General features: G+C 41.0%; 1 protein-coding gene across 1 annotated transcript; it reads left to right on the forward strand.

The window, feature by feature from the left end:
- On the forward strand, nt 1–24,840 carry gabra6b (gamma-aminobutyric acid type A receptor subunit alpha6b). The gene is made up of 10 exons (XM_068715687.1): nt 1–488; nt 639–763; nt 1,160–1,227; nt 2,354–2,574; nt 3,122–3,204; nt 3,805–3,948; nt 4,231–4,383; nt 8,580–8,857; nt 17,449–17,705; nt 24,721–24,840. Exons 1-10 carry the CDS (start codon nt 400–402, stop codon nt 24,731–24,733), a joined length of 1,431 nt encoding a protein of 476 aa, XP_068571788.1. The 5' UTR covers nt 1–399; the 3' UTR covers nt 24,734–24,840.
- The last annotated feature ends 480 nt before the right edge of the window (nt 24,841–25,320 follow it).

Genomic DNA, 25,320 nt, shown 5'->3' on the forward strand with positions numbered 1-25,320 from the left:
GGTATACTGTACATTGATATGATAGTATTTGTGCACTGCTCCCTCCAGTCTCTCTTTTTTTTCTCGCCATCGCTTCTCCTCAACCTCCTTAATGAAATAGGCACAATAACCGTCATCAGCTCCATCAAACAGATACATGTTGTAAATATCCAAGTTGCTCTTGAGACCGGAGTGTGTCTTGTAAAGTACCTTGTTCGGTTAATGCTAATGCCCCCCTCGTCCTTCCTCTTCACTCTCTTAAAAAACTCTTCAGGTTTTTTCCAACTGAGCGATTCTGAGGCGGGCGCAACCGCACTAGAGGGGAAGTCAAGTCGTGCTGGACTGGCGCGATATCCTCGCACGGTTCGCAACTAAAAGAAGACCCGACCCGCGTTTAATCATGCTTTTAAATGATGGAATATGCTGATTTTAAAAGTTGACCAGGGATTTCTAGTTGTGGGGTGTTTGCGAGGCATGGCTTTCCTTTTAACTTGCTTATTTCTGTCTTGGTGAGTATGACAACTCTTTTCTCGGCATGTTCTCCGACTTTTTACGCACGGGAACCAAAGACCGTGGATTTATGTGCATTTGAGAAACAGTATTTTCAGCAGTTTAAGTATTTGTTGGAATGAGATTTCATTCGTGCATATCTACTTTAGTTACAGTGTGAGCAGTGTTTGGGGAAATCAGCCCGGTGATACCAGTATCTATTTGGATAACATCACGCGCATATTGGATAGATTACTGGACGGCTATGACAACAGGCTGCGACCTGGATTTGGAGGTATGCTAATGACCGTGACATATTTTACGATATTGCCTGATACATTATTGGATCAATGTGTCTTTTCTCAGAAGATAAAGTTTTACTCCAGCAGCTGTGTGTGTGCCCTGATTTTCATCCAGCATGTACGCTGTAAAGGTTCAATATTACAGTTCATTTTCTTTTATATTCATATGATAACATTACAGCTAACAACTGGAAACTCAGTTTGAGAATCAGCTCAAATCAATGGCATGTTAATTTTTGATTTTCACTGGATATTTCTTTTTCATAGAGTATACATTAAGCATAGCTTTATGTCTAACTGCTTTATATGTTGAAAAAAATAGTCAAATGTCTGTACCAAAGTTCTTGTTTTTGTCTGTATCAAAGCAACTACTTATTCTCCTGCTGTAGGTCCAGTTACAGAGGTCAAAACTGACATCTTTGTCACCAGCTTTGGACCTGTTTCAGATGTTGAGATGGTATGTAAACCATGCTGACCCCTGAGGCACTGATACAGGATGCACAGAATAATTCACTGGCCGCCATACACATGCATGTGTTTCATCACTCGTTAACAAAGTCAGTGTAAATATGTGAACACAAAAGAGAATATGTACGGTTTTCCCGGTAACTCTGTGCATACAGCCTCAACTCACGGCTCTCCCAGCCTTCATTATTACAGCATTTGGGCAGGACGTCATTAGTGCAGCTTAGGATTTTAATCTGGTTGACAATCCCCCCGTCAGGGAGGGAGAGAGAGATGTGACTGATGTTGGGACGGGATAGGTTTTCTCTGTGTGCCATGGGATAGGCTGAGCGCTGTAGATCTGTAGTACTCTACACTGTTCAGGCTTTAGCTTTCACTGCATCTAAAGCCCACTTGAACTGCCATGTGATAGGCTAGTGGCAGCTCTATAGAGATGCATGTAAAAGGCTCCTCAGGGCAGTATGGCATCCATTTGATCTAAAGACCTCCTATAGACTTTATGCCGGCTGTAGATATGATAAACTGTATTCATGTTCAATGATTGCATCATTAATCAATCAACAAATTAACTTGATTTTCATGAATGGCAGTCCGTAGAGAATATGATTAAAACATACATGTTGCAAATTATGCTTAAGCATCTTGGTATCTGTTTTAGTTGCATTAAAGGAATTTAATAAATATATATGATGAAGAAAAATCATCTATTTTGAGAAGATGACAGTATATCTGTGTCCCACATATACGTGTTAGTATCTAAAAATCCCATATGAACTCCCTTAAAAGATAGATTAAGATAGAAAGAATAGATTAATATCTTGATTGTAAAATATTTTAATAAGCACACATTTATGTTTTGAATTTCATTAGTACTGGCAGCAATAGTAGTACAGAAATGGAAAGAAAAAAAATCTAAAAACAAAAGGACTATATTGCCATCCAGCAGATCCAACAAAAAACATGGCTCACAAACCCATCTGCCATTCTCTCCGGGGATAGTAGTGGAGATAGTAGTGGAGATAGTAGTGGCAGGAGCAGAGGCAGCACCAGCAGTGGGATTGATAGTAGTAACTGTGGTAGTAAATACATCCTTAACCCACACGCTAACCTCCATCCAGGAATACACCATGGACGTCTTCTTTCGTCAGACATGGATCGACGAGCGGCTGAAATTCGAGGGCCCTATCGAGATCCTGCGGCTCAACAACCTGATGGTCAGCAAGATCTGGACGCCGGACACCTTTTTCCGGAATGGCAAGAGGTCGATCTCTCACAACATGACCACCCCCAACAAGCTGTTCCGCATCATGCAGAACGGAACTATCCTCTACACCATGAGGTAACAGTGCTGGACGGTGAGCTCCAAACCCAGCCAAGACCGGAATAGAGTATTAGCCTGGAAAGCAAATCAAACAAACGAGCATCCAAGAATATGCACAGACATGAAAAGAAACGAGGAGTGCCATTCCAAAAAAACGAGAAATGTGCCATCTGATATTGAAAACATTGCTGGAATGCGATTCAAACAAACATGACTCCAGCTTTGTTCCAATGTAACATGAAAAAAAAAAATTCCCTTTAAATTACCGATGGCACAAACACAGATTAAAAAAAAGAATTTGATTATTTAAGTGGATCAACTCTACTGAATAAGTTCAAGATCTTTATTTAATCAGCAATGTTAACTTGTGTTCTTATTTGCCTTTGCAGGAGGCTCACTTAAATGATTCTCTCTTCTATGTACATTTTTATTTCATTGATGTTTTTTTTCAGTCAGCCATTGTACCGTATGGCACCACAGTGACTGGTTTCAGTAGTTGCTGAGCAGGCAACAGTGTATCAAACATATATCAAACACTCCTTTCAACTCTTCTCTACTCTGACAGGTTAACTATAAATGCAGAGTGTCCCATGCGTCTGATGAACTTCCCGATGGATGGCCATGCCTGCCCGCTCAAGTTTGGGAGTTGTGAGTTTGTTTTTGTTCAGCCTCACTGGTCTGACAGACGGTGTCACTCTCAAATGATCACTCTGTCACCGAGTAACTGACCATCTGAAAGCGTAAAGTCAAAGATTTCAGTTTGAAATGTCTCAGACACTACAGGCTACCTTTGGGGATCTGTAAAAAATAGAACTATTTCAGTATTCCTTGTTCGATAAAAAGCGTGTAGAAGACCAGGCCCGCCAAAAAAGGTTTATGAAATGAAAATCTAAAAGTTATCTTATCATTTTGTATCAGCAATAACCCATGGAGCCTTGAATGATGTTTTTGGATAATGTTTCAGTTGATTGCTCTGCCGTTTCATATGCATGTTCATTTTTCAGGGTTACTTGTTTGCATGCTTATTCATTTATTATATTCATTTATGTTCTATTTAATCTATTTCAGTTATTGTTATTTGATTTCTTATTTTGGAGAACGTAGAAACCAAACACATGTGTCCCTTTGTCTGTCATCCTCTCAGAGTGTCAACGTTTTGTTTTGTACTTTGTGTCTTAAATTATTTAAAAAAAAAGAAGAAAAAAAAAAGATATTGCTTTTATCAAAGTTGTCATCCATCCCGTCCAGATGCTTACCCCATGAGCGAGATCGTGTACACTTGGAAGAAAGGTCCTCTGTCTTCTGTGGAGGTCCCACAGGAATCATCCAGTTTGCTGCAGTACGACCTCATCGGTCAGACGGTGTCAAGCGAGAGGCTAAAGTCCAACACAGGTGAGGAGAGGCTCTCGGAGATCCGCTCAGAAATTGTGCTTTGCAATATGCAGTATGTGTTTATATTTATGTATAACCCTTCAGGTCAACATTTCACAGCACTGTGTTGTGACATGTGTTTTATGAGGTTTCTCTGGTGTGAGATAGTATCCTGTATTATACATTATTAGAACTTTATTCAAAAAAGATAGTTATGATACTCAAAACATTTAAACTACGAATTGTGTGTCTATGAATTGCTGATTTGCCACCAATAGAAATCTTTGGTGTTTACTCTTTCAGGTGAATATGTCATCATGACTGTCCATTTCCACCTGCAAAGGAAAATGGGCTTCTTCCTGATTCAGACATATATTCCCTGTATTATGACCGTCATCCTGGCCCAAGTCTCTTTCTGGATTAATAAAGAATCAGTTCCAGCGAGGACGGTGTTTGGTAAGATTTCTTTGAATTTCCTCAAATGCTGTAAAAATCCCAGTTAAAATTTCAAGCCTATTTTCAAGGGAAAAGGAACATCAGTGTAGACTTAAATGAAAATGTAAGAACACATGCTGCACATTGTAGTCCTGCTGGGATGGAACGTTCTCATTTCAGCAGCCAGGATTGCAACACAATTGAGTTTTTTTCCCCTTATAGCTTATTTCTTACAGTTACTATTTTACTAAAGAGGAGTATAATGTTTTAAAAAATGTAAATCCCGTCAGTTCACTGTGTAGAACAGACATTTCTAAAGCTGTGCCTCTGATGGATCATCCAGTATGAAGTTCTTGTAGTTCTGATGAGTCAGATGAGGTTTGTACTATGTGTTTGTATCAAGTTTTTGTTTTTGCTCTGTTATCACCTTGAAAAAACTTCATTGTTTTCAAGTATCCAAAACTGAAATTAATATGCGTCAACTCGCCACCCACTGCTCGACCCCAGTGTGAGTCTAGCTCTGCAAGCTTTAAGCAAGCACACCTATCGCTATCTACTGCGCTGTGATTGGTTTGAATTGCACGGAGTGGTCCTCGAAATACAACCTTCCGCCAGAGAACAAAGACAAACACAGTCATCAGTGTATGTTTTAACCTTTCTTCATTATCTCTATTCCTCTGTCACTGTGGTGGAGCTGAATTAATTGGGAATAAATGTCCTTTTTGAAATTGGTCATGCAAGGGCAATGAGAGTGAGGATGTTTACTTGGCCCTCTTCCGAGCACTCACAGGTTCCGCTTGGTCACATTACATTACGCTACAGTTGCCACCAAGCTCTAGCCTCGGGAGCGGAGAGGGTGAGAGACACTGAAGAGAGACAGAGGCAATGAGACTGAGGGGAATGAGAGACAAAAAGACAGAGACAGAGCAAGAGGAAAAACATGGGGACAGTGTGTGAAATGCCTCTCCTTTGTAATTCTTTTTCCCCTTTCGCTAATTTTCGACAAGCTGCAGCTGAGCGGAGTGACGCTGCTGGCCCTTGTAGATTATGGTTCTGTAGTCTGTGCTTGTTGTGGAAAGCGAGCCAGCGCTTCAACAACCCTGCACTCTCCTTTAGAGAATAGATCCCAATCATTAGTGTGAGCATGAAAGTTGAGGCCCCGTGCGGAAAGCACATCTGTGGCAACTTATTAACCTCTCTCGTCCTGCTGTTTTTTCGATTCACTCAGTACTGGGTAGAGGATGGAAAACATTCTCTGGATTTGCTGCTGTTGAAAATGAGCTTTGGGCGAATCAAGGGCGCTCTGGGTATTTTAGAAGAGGTTGTGTAGCAAAAATCAAATGCAGCATATTGGATATTTTGCTAAAAAGGCCAAACTTTATCTTCTAACTCTGATAAAGTATGTTTCTTGAATTTAAGCACCTTCCTTATAAGGTCTTAAAGTAATATTTGTTCTCTTTTACAGAGGACAGCATTCGTATCATCAAAAAAAGCCATTATCTGATTAAGTTGTATTAATACTCTCGATGGTGCATGTGCGATGGAACGTTGGAAATGAGGCAAAGATAAATTGTTGTATGGATGTGCTCCACTCTGACAGAACATTAAGTCATCGTATGTTGTGCTCTGCATTGTCAACAACCTCTCTAAGAGCTGAAAGTCCCTTGAGCTCAAGTCTCACAGACTTAATTGAGTGTGGCCTAATTTGTACCTTGCTTTTTTCATGTAAAAGCACATAAATGCCCCAAGCATTTCATTTCTATCCTGTCTTTATACTTCATCCCCCTCCCTCCTACACTCTTTCTTCCTTTCTCTTTCTCTTGCCTCTCCCTCCTACCCTGACAGGCTTTCTTCCCATGTTCCCTCCTCCCCTTCGCAATCATTTAACTTGTGCTTGAGCTTGAGACAGTCAGCGTTGGCTGGCTATCGGAGGAGGTTGTATTTGAGAGCTGTTAGCTTTCACTGCTCAAGCGTTGTGTAGAACATGCTTTTGATACATTAAGGGGTGCATTAAATCCTCCATAAGTTCCTACGCTGCAAATTAAATTTACACGACTACGGTGCACATTTGCTGAAAGCATGGGCTGCACTATTCAATGGCCACTTTTCCCTGCTTGCTTTAGCTTGATGAAAGTGAATTACAAATGTACTTTGTTAATGGGCCATTAAAAAAGTTGTTCAATGTCAGCATCTTTATCTGACTTAATAAGGTTAGAATCTGGGCAAGACTGAGGTAAAATCCCTTTCTAGTGATTAAGAGCCATTTTTCCAGAGGCAAAATTGCACTTCATATCTATTTTTGTTGGTGTGTTTTGATAGTTTTATGCTTCAAAAATGCACCTGCCGCGGACCGTTTGTGTTCATTTCAAACTGTCATGTATCAAAGGGAATTTATAAATGGCCTGGAGTCTCAAATCTATACAGTGTTTTTCCTAGTTGTATATACCGGGCGGGTGTGCTTAAAAGGATCTTCGCACTCTGTGCTTCAATCTGGAGCCATGGCCAGAAACGTTTGACGGAAAAGAGCACTCTTAATCCAGCTGCTAAATATATCAAAAACAATGTTGCTTATCACTCAATTGACGCATACAGTTTTTTTCACACATACGTATTTCACTCTGTTTATCCTTCCCTATCTGATCCGTAGCTTCTATTGTTAAGTACTTATTAGCAGATAAACAAATATTAGCAAATGCTTTTTGGCTTGTGTCTGGGTCATCTTACTGGATGGCTTTCTCGAGAATGTTTACAGATTTTAGGTTTAATAGTGGCGCGCCAGTGCAAGGGCGCGGGTTAGTCTGCTTATGGACGGATTAGCTTCCGATGAAGTGACTTTTTGGCAAAGCTTGGAGGGCAGAAATGCCACATGGCCTGCCATTCTAGTTATATGGCATCAAACAGAGTTGCTGCCATGTGTCAAAGATAATCCTTAGGAAAATCAATTGTTTACTCATTGCAATTACAGTTTGATTAAATTAAATGTAATGCCTGCCTCGTTATACTATTAACAGCTTGGGTGTTACACATGCTGTTTTACTTTATATGTATTAATATATTTGTTTAGACCAGAAACAATATTTTTTATTTTGACATCCTCCTGTCAAATGCATTAATAAGTGATTAATAAACTGCCTTCATTTTCAATTAGATTATTTTGTAGTTTGTATGCATCTTTGAAAGTTGAATAAGGATCTGTCTTCATTTTAACACTATTGGAAAATTGAAATCAACATAAAGCACTCAATCCAAAGCTTCACTTTGGATGTAATTAGGTAGTGCATGCCACAAAAACACAAATTCAGCCCTTTTAGAAGGCTATAAATGGCATCTACACATATGAGTCATAGTTCAATCGCATGCACCTGTGGATCTTGTGCATTTGTATTCACAAACTGAGTCCTCAGGAAATCACTTTATCATAGTGTTGATAGCTGTCAGACCTGTATGCCAGTGATTAATTATGGTACATGATAAGACCTCACTCGGAAGTAGCTTTCAATAATTGCGCAGCATTTTGGTCTAATATATACTGTAACCACAAGGGATTCAACTGCCAGCATCTCGGCAATGCTGATGTGATTATAGACGCTATTTGCCAGATGGTAAGAGATTTAAAATGGCTTTTTCTAAAGAGATGCTGCAGTTTTGTTTGTCACTTAAATGACAAAAAAAAAAAAATGTCCAGGAGCAGACCTGATCTATTGATTTTAAGAAAAGACACTGAAGTCAAATGGCAGGCTGAATGTAGTTACTTACACATATATCACACATATATACGAGCTCTCGCACTTCTTAAGCTCACGTTACAATTTTTGGGCAAACAGCGGCTGAGCAAAGTGACTTGTCCTAGTCTTGACTATTTGTGTTCTGATTCAAAAAATCTGATATCATTGTTAATTAGCAAGGTTTTGGTATGGCAGGCATATTTTTGAAACTTGGAGAAAGAAACGCTTTCTCCATCCAAAGCTAAGCTAACTGCCTCCAGGCTCTAGGTCTATAATTATCTAAAAGACATGAGAGTGTTACCGGTCTTATGCTCTGACTCTCCAATTAATACTATTTATAAAAAGTCTGAATATTTCTTTAAGACAAAAAAGTTTCAGCTAACACACTGCCGCAGTTTACTATGACAGTAAACACAAGAATCGACAAGCACCATAGGACGATAGGATGCAAACCGAACAGTGCACTAACTTCTGCCTCCTCCCTCCATCCAGGTATCACCACTGTCTTGACCATGACAACGCTCAGTATCAGCGCTCGCCACTCCCTCCCCAAAGTTTCTTACGCCACAGCCATGGATTGGTTCATCGCCGTTTGCTTTGCCTTCGTTTTCTCTGCCCTGATTGAGTTTGCGGCCGTCAACTACTTCTCCACCCTGCAGGCCAACAGGGAGCTGAGGAAAGCAGCAGCCATGAAGGCGGCGGCTCAGGAGGCAGCAGCTGCAGCCGCAGCACCGGCTGCAGCCGCAGGGAACGACGGAGAGGTTTCCTCAGTAAGTCTGCTCCACTGTTTCACACTTGTTGTGTTTACATGCATTCACGAATCAGCTCTGGCTCAAGTTCAAACCTGTGTGAACTCACTAAACTGTTAACTCAAGGAAGGAAATCAGGTTTTCCGATTATGTTGTTGTCAAATTGCAAATGTTACATATATCCGTGCTCCATTAGGTGTTAGGTGGGATGGAAACATTATACAAATACCAATACTCTGTTTTCTCTATTTTAAAATCTGCAAACATCACTTCTAGTGTTTCCATTTAATTGTCAAGCAAATTCTAAGCGACCTCTTGAAGTGTCGCCAAAAGGAAATGTGAAATAAGCACATATCCATCAACTGGTTTGAAGCCAATAAACTAGGCTGCATTGTTTTGTCAGATCGCCTTGGCCGATCCACGGGAGAGAAAGTATCAATTGGCCAAGTTTTGATTGTTCTTTCATCTCAGCTGATATTGGCCATGTTTCATGCTGTCTGGAGATGAAGACAATACGAATATATTTCTGGTCATGTGAGTTGAATGTTCGCTACATCAGCTCACATTTATCAAAGGCGATTCTATATTCCATTTAGCGCAACTTTTATCAAATGTTGTCGTTATTTGTCGTACATTATGCTACGCCAATGCAATACTGGAGGGTAAGGCTACACACTGTTGAGCTAATTAAGATCATTATTCTATGTGCCACTTTTCTTCTCGTCTTATTAATGTAGTTTACATGCAGAGGTAGGATTACTTACTGCAGATTCTGTGATTAATGATGATCAGGGCTGATGCTGCACTCACAGCAAAGGAAGAGGGCTTCACTTGGCCTCATTACATGCCTCTACATCTCTTCATCAAACCACTCCACTGGCTGCACCACACTTCTGTCTTTTTTTTTCTCACAAATCTAAACTGAGCTGCTAAATAACATAACTCTCCGCAGGGCTTTTAACTACATTCGCTAAAAAGTTTGTCGTTGAAAAGTCAGTACTCGTTTTCAGAGCCGCTCTCCTGTTTTGGAACTTTGGACAAGTATTTTGTCTATGAAATGTTTTAGAACAACTTATCGACATGAAATTAGAAAATGTGCATCAAGTCCAATGTTGGTGGTGTTAGCTGACTTAACACTTCTACGTACACGTCAATGATGTACCATTGCGTTTACATTAAGAGTCAGTGAAGCACCTGCAGAAAGAGATGGTTTTAGTATCAGCTGCAACTTTGCACAATGAAGTTAGTCAATCCTAGAAAATTCCTTTTTTAATGTGGATCCTTCATATCAGGCTGATGTACTATACTTGTGTACAGTTTTGGAAATTGTTGCACTAGCTAAACGCAGTTCCTGTTTGCACAGTAATCATGGGTATACAGAACCCACCGACAATATGCTTATGACATATGGAGAAGATGGGGCTTGATTTTTGCGGGAATGATTGTCATTTGGGTGCAAGGGGTTAACTCAACAGAGGGAGAATAATGCCAGTATAGCCTGCAGTACTGAAGTCGGATACTATTCTGGATTTATACATGTAATCCTTCTGTCACTATCATCTCTCTATATGTCTGGTTTTCATCGTCCCTTTTCATCTTTCTGGGTCTCAGTTGTTGTTGTCTCTTGCTAAACATGTCTCTATTTTTCCTCCTGCCTGTCTTCTTCTGTTTGTCTCTCATTCTCTCTAAATCCATTCTCAGATCTTTGCTTTTATATAACAATTCAATGTTCTGCTCTTTTTTTCCAATTCCAATTAGCTTTATTAGTGTAACATGTAAACACAGCTGTGTTGCAAAGGCATATAAAATGAAAAGTGGATCGAGAAAAAGCAAGCAATTATAAAAATAATACAAACTGTTGAACAGATACGAACAGTGAACATTAAATAAAATGATTACATACGGTGTGTAAAGGCATACATCCAGTGTGACAAATACATTAAAGTCACATGCTCCATATGTGTTCATTTTATACACTATATATACGTACAGTATAGGTTGTTAAAGGAAGATTTATGTTGACAGGCAACTTATCATCACTCTGTCTTGCCTTGTGGCAGCAGGTACCAAACATTAAGCAGGGCTTTAAAACCTGGACTAGCTTTAACAAAACTATGATATTTATCTGTGGCAGTGGTTACAGTTACTTTCCTCTGATGGCTTTCATCATTTCACATAGCAACCTCTTGCAATCTCCGGTTTATTGCTGTTAAGATGTTGCTTCCCTGCAGATTTGCAGGAGCATTTTCTTCAGTCATTCCTCCAGTTGAACATCTTTGTTGAGGGATTGGTGCTGCGTGATTTCTTTTATTTCCTTCATTGTGGACCGTACCCTTCTTTAACGTTGGTTCAGTGGTTCTGCGTCCACATAGCACTGGTTACTCAAGAGAGGTGTATGAAATTGTGTTTGATTCTGACTGATTTAGATGGTTTATTTTATTTTTACATCGCTGATGTAGAATTTCTGCTTCATGATTTGCTCTCTGATTTGAAGTTCTTTCAAATGCACACTGTACTGTAATGTGTATACGGTCTCTCTTTTATCCTCTGCCCCATCCCAGACCAAGTCATACTGTCGCCTACATCTAATCCACACATTCATCCCTCTTTCCTTTCTTCCCCCTCAAACACACACACACACACACACACACACACACACACACACACACACACACACACACACACACACACACACACACGTACACACACATACACAAAACTGCACCAACATGTAACATTATCCCTCTTTTTGTGCCTCTTCTCCAGCCCCCTGCGGTGCTCTTCATTTGAACCTTCTATTCTTGATATACTCTCTTTTTTTAAATAATTTTTTTCTCTCGCTCTCTCTTATGCACACACACACACACACACACACACACACACACACACACACACACACACACACACACACACACACACACACACACACACACACACACACACATATCTCTTGGCCATCCATCTTTTGCCTTTTTCCCTCACTTTTTCTTTGAATGTGCTGTCCACATATACACAATGAAACGCCACAATCTCCACTTTATCCACGCTTGTCATCACAGCCCCACACAAGAACGCACGTCCACACATAATCTGCAGCACACACTCAGGCCTTCATACAGGCCTGGATATATGCACACACGTAATCTGCAGCAATTTATGCCCCCCACATCCGCACAATTCTCTCATCACTCTATATGATGCCTTATCCATCCATCCATCTACAGCATATCTATCATCAATCCATCCCTCTCTCCCAGTCCTCTATTCTGCCCTGTAACTGTGTGATAACCACAGAGTGACACGAGGAGACAGCCAGTGGCTCTGTGAACGATGTTGCTGCAGATTATGTAACAGCCATAGATTAAGGGAATATCCAGCAGATCACTGCAGGCTCACATGAAGGAGGGCAGCAAGTAGAGTGGGGGCTGAGAAAGCTGGCCCAGTCCGTTTTTGTGGCGCAAGATGGAGAGATGGATGTGAAGGACCAGTGGGGTTTGTTTTTGTGTTGCGTGTGTGAGAGAGAGAGAGAGAGAGAGAGTTACACTGAGAGAAAGAGAGAGTGGGAGGGATGCATCATGGAAAATGACTGCTTTCAACAAATATGTAGGAGGAAAGACTCTTCATTACACAGAGAAAAGGGAAAGAAACACAATGGCGTATCATTGGGAATAGAAATAGCCATCCAACAGTCACGCCAAACATTACCTGTTATGACTGTCAGGTAAAGCCATAACAGGAAAGAACACCTCACAGCAACAAGATAAATGTTCCATTTAATGAGTTAGATATACGAATGTAAACACAAAGGGGACGGGGATGTTTATCCGTGTGTGAGCAAAGGCTGCTGCATGCGTTTTCACTGGCTTGTGTGAGTAGGCGGTGCAGTATGTGGTGCAGAAAATAAACAGAAAATAAAATATCGGTGGGAGGAAATAGAGGAGAACAGAGAAAGAGAGAGAAAGAGGGGACCTTTATTTATAGACACGTCCTGATTACATCGGGACAGGTTTGATGTCCAAGCATTACCCTGGTGTCACAGTGTCCTGATAATTAGTCCTGAGAGTTATGCTTTTCAAGCTCCGGCCAGAGATTTGACAACAGATGTCATGCACTGTACCTAGAGCTACCTGTGGAGTTTCCTTGGTTGTCACACAATACGTTGTGTGTATCCTTGAGGCCTGCCACTATAACTGTACTGTGATCAGTGGAATAGGTTGAAACCAAGAGACCCATTTTATGTTAATTAGGCAATCCGTGTTGTGTGGCTTGCATGCACTAATCATTTGCATTACTGACTTCTGCAATCAGCAGGAAAGGGTATTTGGTCAACCTCTTGCTCATGTCCTAGTAGAGAACAAGTGTGAATAAAGTGTGGTAATGCTCATCAAAATGTGCTCCACAACAACACTATCTTTAATTGTCATACAAGTTTTAGAATTTTTGATGTATATGTTTGTCTGGATTAGTAGTGATACAATAGGGATAGGCTACATTCATAGTGTTTGTTGTTATTAACCTCAGCACACACACATTACTCTGTGACTTGGTAACGCATGGCCCACTGTGAAAACATTAGGGGGACATCAAAATGTTGTTGTTTTTTAACCAATGTTTAAAGCCAACGTTCTTGCATGCCCGCGGCTTGCCACAACTCGCTAGCAGACTTAACATTTGTTCAGCAAAGAAAAGAAGTAGAGCACTGTCTGCTGAAATGTTGGACATAAATGTAAGTTTTGCCCTGAGCAACCACTGTATCACTCCGAACAGAGAAAAGCCATTAGCGAAATGTTTGACTTTTCCTCTAAGCTTTGTGTAAGGGAGACTATATGACCGCAAATGGGGATATGTTATCACTCGCGTTTTAGAAGGCCTAATCGGTTTTTTATTGTTCCCTTTTGGGCAAGTCACATAGGAAGCTAGTGGTTAAAGTATGAACTCGTATAACTAAGAGGAAGAAGAGCATGATTTGTCATATTGAGAAGAAATATAGAAAAGTTTTTCAATGTTTTTCTTTTTTTTTCTTGCATGTCAATCAACAATTCTGTAAGTTTTCCACAATTCATGTTGAGAATGTACTGTACTATTTAAAAGATGTTGTGAAAGGCGTAACCTTACATTTTATTTGTAGCTGATGATCAGGTAATCTCTCTCTTTTCAGCTTTATTCCATATTCTACTGGTTCAACTTGCATGCTTGTAGCACTTAAGAATTAATATCATGACACAGAAACACCAATTCATAAAATAATCTTTGTATATTTTATTTTTAATCCCGACTGATGTTCATTTTTATACTTACTTTCTAAAACTAAACAATGAGAGTAAGGTATTATAGCTGATGCATTCAGTACGTACTGATTAGTACTTACTTCAAATACATTAAAGCATTTACATACACATCTCCACCATTTATGATCATCCATAAGTGTATACGCACCCACTAAACACCCACTCAGATGAACCTCCATGCTCTTTCTCCCATCCAATATTGGTAGTGCACAGTTAGAGTAACCTTATTTCACACACGCACCTACACATGCATAATGATACACACTTACATGTAGCTCCCACCCACGCATATCAATACCCACACCCAAACAAACATCCATCCATCCATCCGTCAGTCAGTGCCCTTCCTCCCTGTGTCAAAGTGGTTCTGTTGAAATCCTCAGCAGTGGATAAAGAGAAAAGGAGATGATCCCTCTGGGATTTGACCAGGAAGAAGCCATACAAGCCTGTTGTCATTATCAAAAATAGCATATCGGATCAGCTGTGTATATGTACAGTACGCTGCGCAAATGTGTACTCACTGCATGATCTTTAACAGCAATAGAAAGCATTATAATTCTATAGGCACTGAGACTTGAAGCTGCAGCCTGGTGTTGTTGCAGTTTCTGACACCAACTAGTTACAACAGAAAACAAAAAGACCTTCAAGACCAAATCCCTGTGAGGAAAAATGTACAAATGGGCAGTTATTCAACAGCAGGAAGCATACCTAACTCACACATAGGGGCACAAATAGTAATTGAGTGATGAGTAAGCTTTGCGTCGGGATGACCAGCTGTTGGATCACCAGGACCCACAGCCCCCCCCCCCCCCCCCCCTCTCACTGCCCCTCCCCACTGTCTTGTTGCTAGGGTTTTACAAATCCTGATCTATTGTTTTTTATCCCTTCTTCTAGCCTTTCACAGCGCCCTATTGCTTTTTAAGTGTCGCTGGTGTCAAGAGTGAAATGCTGATAAAATTGTTGTACTGTAGATTGCGGTCCCTTAATGAAATGTTCTCACTCTGATGAAGCCTGATGAGAATAAAAGAATTTAAAATCATAGTGCAGTATTTTAACTTCTCTTATCTCTCTTTGTCCCTTAGTACTTGTCAACTATCAGTACTATACCACAAGATAATAATTATATTGTGTTTTAAGGGTACCATGGATCATTATTAAGTTTGATGGTTTACCGAAGAAGAGGAAAGAGACTGTGTTTCTTAGTATATGTAGTCAAGCCATGCATCATACAACACCTTCTATCCATAGACATTCAATCAATTCATACAGAATTGGAATGAGGATGACTCAGTCCAATTAAATCAGCAGTGTGAATGTGCCAACGACTGAAATGGTGTTTGTAAAGATGAGCATCAGGACAAAGCCATACTACAACAACATCATTTAATAATTAAATACTGAATCTTTTTTGATTTTACATTTATTTTTGGGTTAAGCCATTGCAGTTGCAAATATGTCAAGTTGTGGGATATGAATAACTTTAAGTTATGTAGTGAAATTGTAAGATCGGCCAGTGTGCATTTTTGGAGGAGTCCCCCTCAGCTAGACGATCGCAATAGCTTGACAGTTTCTTAACCTGTAGAGGAGCGTGTAATCCTGTAGCCTCACAAATCCAGCCTAAATCTCACAAGTCAAATGTTTTGCTCCAGGACTATAGTCTGGAAAAAAACATGCTCTCTGAATGGAATAAGCTTGACAGTTTTAAGCTGGACAAGTCAGTGAACTACATAAGTGTATTTCCTCCGCACTGTACTGAACATTATTCTTTTAAAGCATGAATCATAAACATGTTTTGGTGAATAATTTAGGAAAACTTCATAAACACATGTGCTACTGTTTTTTTTCAATTGATTTGGACCCTAAGGTGCTTTTATGAGTCACTCCATACCTTTTATTGAAGATGTAATATGTACTAGCATCGTCGGTTGCTTTTTCCAAACACCTCTTCTTCTCAACTAGTGAGCGAGTGAGCGAGAGAGAGAGAGATTGTAGCAGTGGTTGAGGGAGCTAGGGAGTAATTGAAGAGCGGGATTAGTGTCTGTGAGAACAAAGCCGTGAATCAAAAGAATAAAACATTATTTTCTGATTGTTTCACGACGGTTACGTTCTAAGAAACAAATAAACACATTCACACCTCATCGCAAACCTGCGGGAAGGGGGCTGATTTTTTTTTAATGAATGCAGCCCAAGGCACGCTTCCTCCTGCTGTGGTCCATGCGTGTTATGTGGTCATGTGGTCTGTGGGTGCAGGCCTGTGAGGTACGTGAGCCTCAGCACACCGAGGGGCGGGATAAAGCTGCGGTGTTTGACCTGGGAATGAGAACGAGCTGCCCTTCCTGCTCATTAGCTGGGGGTTACACTCCCACATGGGTTCCAAATGACCAAAAAACAAATGTAAACATTGTATGTTCCTATAAACAGTCTTGCAATTATAAGGTTGTATGACAATATGCTAAATATTTCATTATTATGCTGTTTTTTTTATAGAGAAAATGTATAAATGTTCCATAATGCCCATCTCCATAATAACTTAATGGAGCTACTGTTAGGTCATTACTTGATCTGTCAAGAAATGGCTGTTTGTACTATTTCTATGGCTCTTCAGGTTGATACAGTAATTTATAGAGTATTGTTATCTAAGTGTCTCTCTCACTCTCTCTGACACTACAGGCAACACGGTGTTCCTTGACCCATTTCCAAGCTCTAGTCTCCCTTTCGCTCCATACACATGCTGTAGCTGATTTACAACTATTGGAGAAGCGAGTATCTGCTGAGATCAGACTGATTTACTGAATGCTGATGACGCATAGCAATAACTATGTGTCAATATACTGCAAGTCTCTTTTGTTTAAGACGTTTTGTTTGCTTCCCATAACTGTATCAATCTTAATGGAACGGGTTGATGGAAATCACATCAAATGGAAAACAGAATATCATTGATTTCCTTTGTTGAGCTTAATTACTTGTGGCACTCATTGGTATCCTAGACAGTTTTTGCAGACACACACATTTCCCACATGCAGTGATTAACTAGCTGTGTAATTATGGCACTAACATCAGGATTATTTTTTATAGAATGTGTCTTATTCTCTGTGTAATGTGTTGATATATATATATATTATAACAAGTTGTCCCTTTAAACACACAATCAGTTTGTGCTACAGTATTAATATTTTAGCACATAACATATGATGATTTTATGTCTCTGGAAACAGCACAGCACCCGTTTCATTATTTATACCCTCATATTACATCGTGCACTATTCTCTTTAATGTCAGTTTCCTCATACCAATTATATACATTTTTTCTTTTCCCTCTCCAAGGTGGATGCCAGCAGTGTGCTAAAGAAGAGGATGAACTCTGCCCCGCTGTTTGACCGCCCTGCCAAAACATTTCCCAACCCACCTGTCAATGCCCAAGCCTTCCTGCAGCAGGGTTCAGCTGTGCCAGCCAACAACGTCCTGACGGGCACCAGCATCATCGACAAATACTCCCGCATCCTCTTCCCACTTTCCTTTGGCGCCTTCAACCTGGTCTACTGGATTGTCTATCTCACTAAGGACACGATGGAGATGTCCAGGTGAGTAGATGGCACGTTTGTTACAAACAATTCCTCATCTGAAAATAATTTGTTTAGGTAAATCTCGCACAACCTCAAACATACACACAAGTTCTGTATTTGTGTGTGCATTGATGAGATTGGTTACAACCCATTGTCACTATAGGACATGTGAACAAGTTTAAACTTCTAATCTTCTGAAAAATTGTTTTTTTATATTTATTAAAAAATGAATAAAGACCAACCGCAAAAAAATACCTGGGCTGTTTTAACTTTTGAAAATGTTTTCAAAACTGGATGATTATTTGTCAGCTTTCGGAGTTGGTGCGTATGTTCTTGAGCTGTTTGACTTCATGAAAGTTGTTGGATCTTGCAATTAGTTATTGTCTTATCATTTAACATAAGAATAGAGAAATGTCCACAGAGAGGTAAGCATGCAGTAAGTTATCAGTGTATATGTGATGTTGCAGTTTGTACCTTTGGTCAAAAAAGCCCACATCACACACTGAGTATTAGATTGCACATTGAGTCTATAATGTGTTGATTCTGAGCACAATAATCCATACTTAAAGTCACATTATAAACCATACCCCATGGTTCAGTGCACAGAACTATCCCAATATAATAATCTTGTTGTAATGTCTAAGTTGATGTATTATTCAGCAGCCACACAAAGCTCTTACACTTTCAGCTCTAATTATTTACCATATGGCTTTTTTTTCAAATGTGTCAGCAGAGTGGAAGAGTTGGTCACATTCTTAATACAATAGTTATGTTACAACTGCAATACAAGACCACCAGGCAACACTGGCAGGCCGTGTTATTTGTCATTCAATGCTTTCGATGTGTCTAGCACTGTACTCTGCCAATCGGCTGCAGTACTCGTAGCCTGTAGGTGTCTGTGCTTTCCATACACAGTGAACTATAGTCTTAATGATTGCAAGAAAAGTGTTTTTGTCTTCAAGGGGCCATTTGCCTGACATAGATTACACTAGTATGCTGGCGTACAAGTATTGAAGGTTTTAGATGGTGATGATAAAAGGCTATCACACCCTAACCCTACTGGCCTGTTTCCTATCTACTGCTGCTGAACCATTTTAAAAACATAATAGCTGTGGTATCTGATACTGTTTTAATCAAAGCACCACACAACACAAAGAATGCCACTTGAACAAAATGAACACGATGGCTACTTGCATTGCCAGAGTGAACTGTAGAGGGTCAGAGGCACATTAATGTCATTTTCGCAAGTGGTGCCTTTAAATGCATGTGATAAACTGAGACATGTATATGATTCACAGTTGTAACGCATGGCAGTCCTCGTGGCGTTGTTATTGCCAAAGCAATATGTCTGTCAACAGATGAAATCACTCTGTGGCGTTTTGATGACAACAAGAGATGTATGTTGCTCTCATACATCACCTCCATGGATCCTGTGAGCGCTGATGGTTTTGAAGGGAAGAGCTTTATTTATGCACATGTGTGTATAGAAGTTTGTGAGTTTGATTTGTCCCAAACAAATGCTATAAACAGATCCTGGTTGTGCATTTATGTGCATGCTATTGATGGGCTTCAGCACTCCTAACTCCGGGGCTTTATACTGTGTGGGTTCAGCTTTTTTCATTCCCTGCCTTGCTCTTTTTCTAACAAGGGAACAGCTCTGAGGCCTGAACTGAGACAAGTCAAATGACATGACAGTGTTGGCAGGCACTGGGATAGTTCTGTGTGACTAACCCTCTTAGTGACACCGTCTCAACTGTTTCTATTAATTGATAAGGACTTTAAGCGAGGAAGCCGAACCTGACAAACGTCTTGTATGAAAGCAGAAGAGTGGAGGCCTTCAGGCTGTGGGAATCAACAGGAATTCTAAATAAGGAAATAACATGCCATCTAATTTGCATGTGCGTTTCTGTAAACACTTGTGTGCAAAACAGAAGAATGTCCGCATACATTCAAGTGTACTGTATGACTGAACAAGTGCAGTGAGTGGGGGGAGTGATGACAGGGAAGAGGAGGTGACACCATGCCCCAGGGTGTAAAACTGTAAATCCCAGTGGTGTTTGAACCTGTAGCTGACCAACCAGTGTAAAGAAGAAGTACAACCACAGATTGTCGCTGTGACTGATTTTGGCTCTCACCATGAAAATCAAGATGTACTAACATAGACAAAAGCTGTCACACAGGGTTGCTGCAGATAGTGTGGTAGAATTTACAGATGAGTTTACTTTAACTTTAACAAAATGGCTGCGTACCAACAAGTCGAAGAATCCAACAACTCAGTCTAGCCACCACCATGACGTATAAGTATAACAAAACTTACATTCATAAAGAAGACATAGCATACTGTTCATACACAGCATATGTCTGATCTCTTATCAGTGCTTCCCCTGAATGGTCTGTATGGATAATGGAGCAGTGATCTGCGAGCAAAAACAGCGTCTAGTATCAAATTACCAAAACCCTCTGGACTGGAGTATGACTTGTCCTGATTTGCATATAGCCCGGTAAAATGAGATCTGTCTAATGAAGATGCATTTGAGAGACTGGGTGTTAAGATTTCAATACCGCACATATGATACGGCTGAGCTGTGAGTCTGTTCAAAGTTTTGTAGACACGAGCTCTGGTGAAAATGAAAGCATTCCTGCTCAGTGATCTGGGCCACAGCTGAATCACAGTCCACCGTACAATGCTTCACACTTCCATAATTAACACTTCACATTTCATAGCTATTTCTATGCAGCACCACCCACACTAGCAACCCCTTGATTCTCACTTAGATCCACCTTAATCCACATATCACATCAATTAAATGTAAGCGGGCCGTCCTTTTCACTCCAGATAGATAAATATACAGCTCCATAAGCCCCAAATGAAAGCAGATAACAGTGCATGCAGCATGCCTCTTTATCTCTTTGTAGCTTTACTTTTAATATAGAGGGCCCTCCTGCAAAGATGAGCTGGACCAGAAGAAAAGACTCTCTGTTTGTGCAAGTGTGTGTGCAGGTGGATTTGTAAGTGTGTGTGTGTGTGTGTGTGTGTGCGTGTGTCTACTTCTGTGAGGATACAGGCGGACAAGTGTATAAATGTGCCATGGCAGCAGTGCCTACCGACTGGAGGCTATTTTAATGAATAGCACCATTCAGGGCGAGACATGAAGGAAACAAATTTGATGAAAACACTTCCTTCCATGAAGGGCCCCAGCTGGTTGGCTGACTGGTTGCAGGCTGGCTGGCTGACTGGTGTATGTGTGTCATGAGTGGGTACAGCAGGCGATAAGCCTTGCCCCTCTTTATTGCCCATCAGAGTGCCAGGCTTGAAAAACAACTTCCCCATTGTTGGTCATAAATCAAAACTACTAAATGCTGTTTCCAACTCAATCCCGATTTTCGACTGCGGGGCAGTAGCCATAACTTTGGTGTAATGATCATTCAATTACAGGCCACTCAGACAGGGAGCGAAGAAGACCAATATAAACAGCGTTCCCCTATCTATCATATTTCTCGAGGGAATTGCTACATCTGCTTTTGTCACCTAGTTTGAGTGTTTGCGTGAGCACATTTCTCACACATCTACCTGTGTTTACATGGACGTCTGTGTGCCCGCTCAAGCGTAGAAATGTGAACATTTACAATTCCTCATAAGATAAATTATCACACAAGAAAATTGATCCCTGCCCCTACATTCACTCCACATATACAGGCTTTCTCTCTCGTCTACCATTCCTCACACTCAATTGCTTTCTCTACTTCTCACTTTATCTCAGTGTCACTCTTTCAGACACACACTTTCCCTCTCTCTGCTACCCCCTCCCTGCCGCTATACTCCCCAACCCCTTCTCTCTCTCTCTCTCTCTCTCTCTCTCTCTCTCTCTCTCTCTCTCTCTCTCTCTATCCCTCTCTCTCCCATGGTGAAGTGCCTGTTCCATGCTTCCTCTTTGATAAGACAGGATGAGCAGAGATGGTGTCCCTCTCATCTACTCAGCATTAATCATCCAGTCATTTCAGTGCAAAGCAGAAACTGGTCTCCATCGGACTTTGCAAATGTGTCTCGTCTATTTATCTACTTTACCGGCTGTATGGATGCATACTGGCCATCCGGTTTGGCAAATACTGTTAATGCAGCAGGGCAGTCCGTCTAAAGAGAAATGGACCCATTAACAAAAAGTCAAAAGTTCAGTTCCTGCAAGAACCAACATGAGTCTGTCAGCAGTTGTATGACCTGTCAGTGTACGCTACAGCAAGACGCTGAACATTGCTTGCTCATTTTAAGTGACACTGGATACAATTATGAGTTTACAATTACTTGCTAATGAGGCTGGTTTTTACTTAAAAGTAACTCATATTTGATAGCCTGTCAACAGTTAAGATTGCCTATTATACAGAATGGACAAATACAAACAATATACTTATTACATATAACTAATTATAATACATTATTAACAATATAGTAATCATACAATGGCCACAGAAATTACATTTTGCTAATTGGCTGGCGAGTGTGTTTTGAAATTGTTAAGATTTTGTTTATGTTCAGTGAGATCAATTAAACTGCAGATAATGATATCAACATTTTGTTTCAAACTGTGTCATTAACTCTCAGTGGTGACAAGATCTAACCACGTATAACTACAGCTTGACCTTTTGTCAAACTGTAGTTTTGGATTTTATCCCTTTTTTCTTGTATAAATATACTGTGTGTCATGGTGTGTGCATTTTTTTTGCCTCCAGTTATAGCGGTGTATTATTATCATATGCATGCCAGGACACCATGTTCTTCATTATTGCTTATGTTTAGCAGCATCAAACTGAAATATAGCTTTTCAATGCTTCCTCTCATAAGAAAGCAACTTTACTTGCAACCTAACTAGGTGAACTTGGTAGACTGCCAGTTACCAGCATAGCCGTGTGGATTATTCTACCATGGTCTGAACACTTTAGGAAGACAAAAGTCTGTGACATAGTGTTTAAAGTAACTTCGCCTGGCCCAGACTCAGGCCAGGTGGGCTTCTGGTTCAGCCAGGGGTTCAGGTTGCTGGCTCCAGTGAGTGCCCAACTGGAGCCTGCAGCTGCTCGGCAGGGAAATGAAGGGTCCCTGACCATAGAGGCCAAGTTTGCATTAGTTGCTGGGTCTATGATGGATCTCGGTGCCACTTTCCTTAACCTCTGTCTCTTGTCAAACTGCTGCTTCATGTGACTCTGATGGTCTGAAACCTTGCCACACTGTTGGGGGAAGCTGCAGCTCACGCCCCCATCATCAGAAGGGCTTAGGAGCTGCCCGTAGTGGAGTGTGGTGTTGCCCAGTAGTGCGGCAGGGTTCCGGAGCAGCGCAGCTGAAAAAGGAAGGTCATCTGCCAAGTGCAATCTGGCACAGTTTTTTAAATGCCTGGTTGAACCTCGCGGCCCCCCCCCCCTCATTTGGATGTGATGGAGTCCCTGGCCCCTCACAAAGGTTTCAAACTCAGCAAAGACAAACTCTTGGCCGTTACCCGTAGAGATGGTGTCAGGGATGCCCCACCGAGCAAACAGATAACCAAGGAAGTCTGTGACCACCTGAGCTGTAACGGACCCTGTTTCCACTTTGAATGGAGGTTGTAGGCTACCACCAGCAAGTGCTAATGCTGTGGGATGCCATGAAGCTCCCTATAGATGTCCACCTGGATGTGTTCCTAAAGCTTGGGTGGCTACTGCAAAGGCTGCAGAGGTGGCAGCGGCGGCTGGCAAGTCTTCCCTCTGACAAATGTGGCTGTGCCGTCTCTTTTCTGTTCATCCTCCAGTGCCCTAAAATTACACAGGCCCCTCCGGTTGGCTACCTAATGGTGGACTTACTCACAATCCGCCGCAGTATAATGATCTGTGGGGCAGTGGAATGTGAAGACAGCCATATGACACATAATAGATATAAAAAAAATCTGCTGTCCCTCGATTCCCAGGTTGTGTGATGAGTATGGCTCTCATCTGGTTGTTGCTGGCGTCCGTTAATCCGATGGCCGCTATGAATGTTTCAAACGATTTATGTCAGTGTGTCCATGGATCCAGCGGCTCACAAGGCAGGGTAAGGAACAAAGAGAAAGGTGGAAATGGAAAATCCAATCCTTGTCGCCAATGTCATGTCCAATAACTTGCGGAGAGCAGCTTCAATTCTGCTGCACATAACTACTTCAACTCATCTGCTTCTCATAACAACCCTAAACACATCAGACTGTCATTACTGCAACACCTATAACCACTAATGGTGTGGCTCATACACAACGCTACATAAATCATATACAATATGTACACTATTGAGCATATGGCCAGGCAACCTATTATTTAGCTTAAAGATTCACACTATCCCACAGTCACATATAGCTACACATACAAACACTACATTTGCATACTGCAAACAGCTTAGCAATTGTTTTCATTAGCTAATTCATTTGAATTCAACATATTTTTCGTCCCATGTTTAGCCTCTAAAGCACATGGACACAGTAGCTATTCTATCCCATAGTGCCTCACCTACCTACCGACCAGCACAAAAAGTTGGCTTTTATTGCCAGCAGCCATGTAAGTTCTCTGGCTGAAAATGGCTCTCAGAGCTGTCAAAAGTGTCTCCTGCTTTAGCACATCAGGCGGAGGAGGTGGAGGTGTGAACTACCTGGCAGAGGTTCCTAGACGAGTTTCACAAGGTCTTTCTGAGCAACATTGGCAGCGAGGGACTGAATAAATTCAAATTTAAAATTCAGCCCCAAACGGATGCCAAGCTTCACAGCAAGACTGATCCGGAGAACGTTGTTACATCATACCAATGTGCGTTGTACAGGCAGATGTGGACGCATGTGATATGGAGTAGGTGTGTGTGGAGGTGTATGCATTTATTTGTGTATTTGAATATGATCAAATATAAAATCCATAATTGGAAGAGAAAACCTTTAGTTACTCTTGGCAGCATACCAGGGTGCCCTTCTTTCTCTCCCCGTCTCTCACACTCACACACTTTACACAGGTGCAATTCTCTCCGCTAATTCTACCTTTTTCTCTTCTTTCTGTCTTACAGGGACACCGTGTAAGCCAAGTGTTCGTCTTCCTGGAAATGAGACATGCACACACATTTCATTCACCTGCACAGGCACACACACACACACACACACACACACACACACACACACACGTACACGTATACACAATAAATAGATGACAGACGCTTGCCAAGCACTGTTTTATGCCGCCTCAGTGCATTGTATTTTTTTTTAAGTACTCCCCTGGAAATCGAGTGTTTTGAGAGCAGATGTACCTGCTCCTATTGCCAACTTGACCTGGGAGCTCACAGCCTGTGGGCCCCAGGCTTTGGAATCATTTCAAACAGGCATAAAATCTCTATTTGTGTCTTTCAGTTCATTATTTCTTTTCCCCAATATTTAAAAAAAGTTGTATGACACTTTTTCGGTGTCTGTCCTGTATTCTCTGTCTGAGCGGATGGGGCAGGATGCAATGGCTAAGCTAGCTAGGCTGCAGAACCAGAGGCAGAGCCACTACTTTTTTGTTTGTATTTATATCTTTATGCGTGCAACATGCATGTAGTTCCACACATAGTGATTTTGCATGTTTGTTTGAAATGACGCAGTCCTTTCAATGATATTTAGAACACATTTGAGGG

Source organism: Cebidichthys violaceus, unplaced genomic scaffold (assembly GCF_023349555.1).
Source record: "Cebidichthys violaceus isolate CVI_PGR_0920_01 unplaced genomic scaffold, fCebVio1.0.p SCAF_20, whole genome shotgun sequence".
Taxonomy (NCBI): domain Eukaryota; kingdom Metazoa; phylum Chordata; class Actinopteri; order Perciformes; family Stichaeidae; genus Cebidichthys; species Cebidichthys violaceus.

Bases quoted from the DNA above. Each gene is read 5' to 3' on its own strand.
- gabra6b (XM_068715687.1), top strand. From the start codon at position 400: ATGCTGATTTTAAAAGTTGACCAGGGATTTCTAGTTGTGGGGTGTTTG. The intron at 2,575-3,121 runs GTAACAGTGCTG...CTACTCTGACAG, and splicing joins ACTATCCTCTACACCATGAG to GTTAACTATAAATGCAGAGT. The intron at 3,949-4,230 runs GTGAGGAGAGGC...TTACTCTTTCAG, and splicing joins GAGGCTAAAGTCCAACACAG to GTGAATATGTCATCATGACT.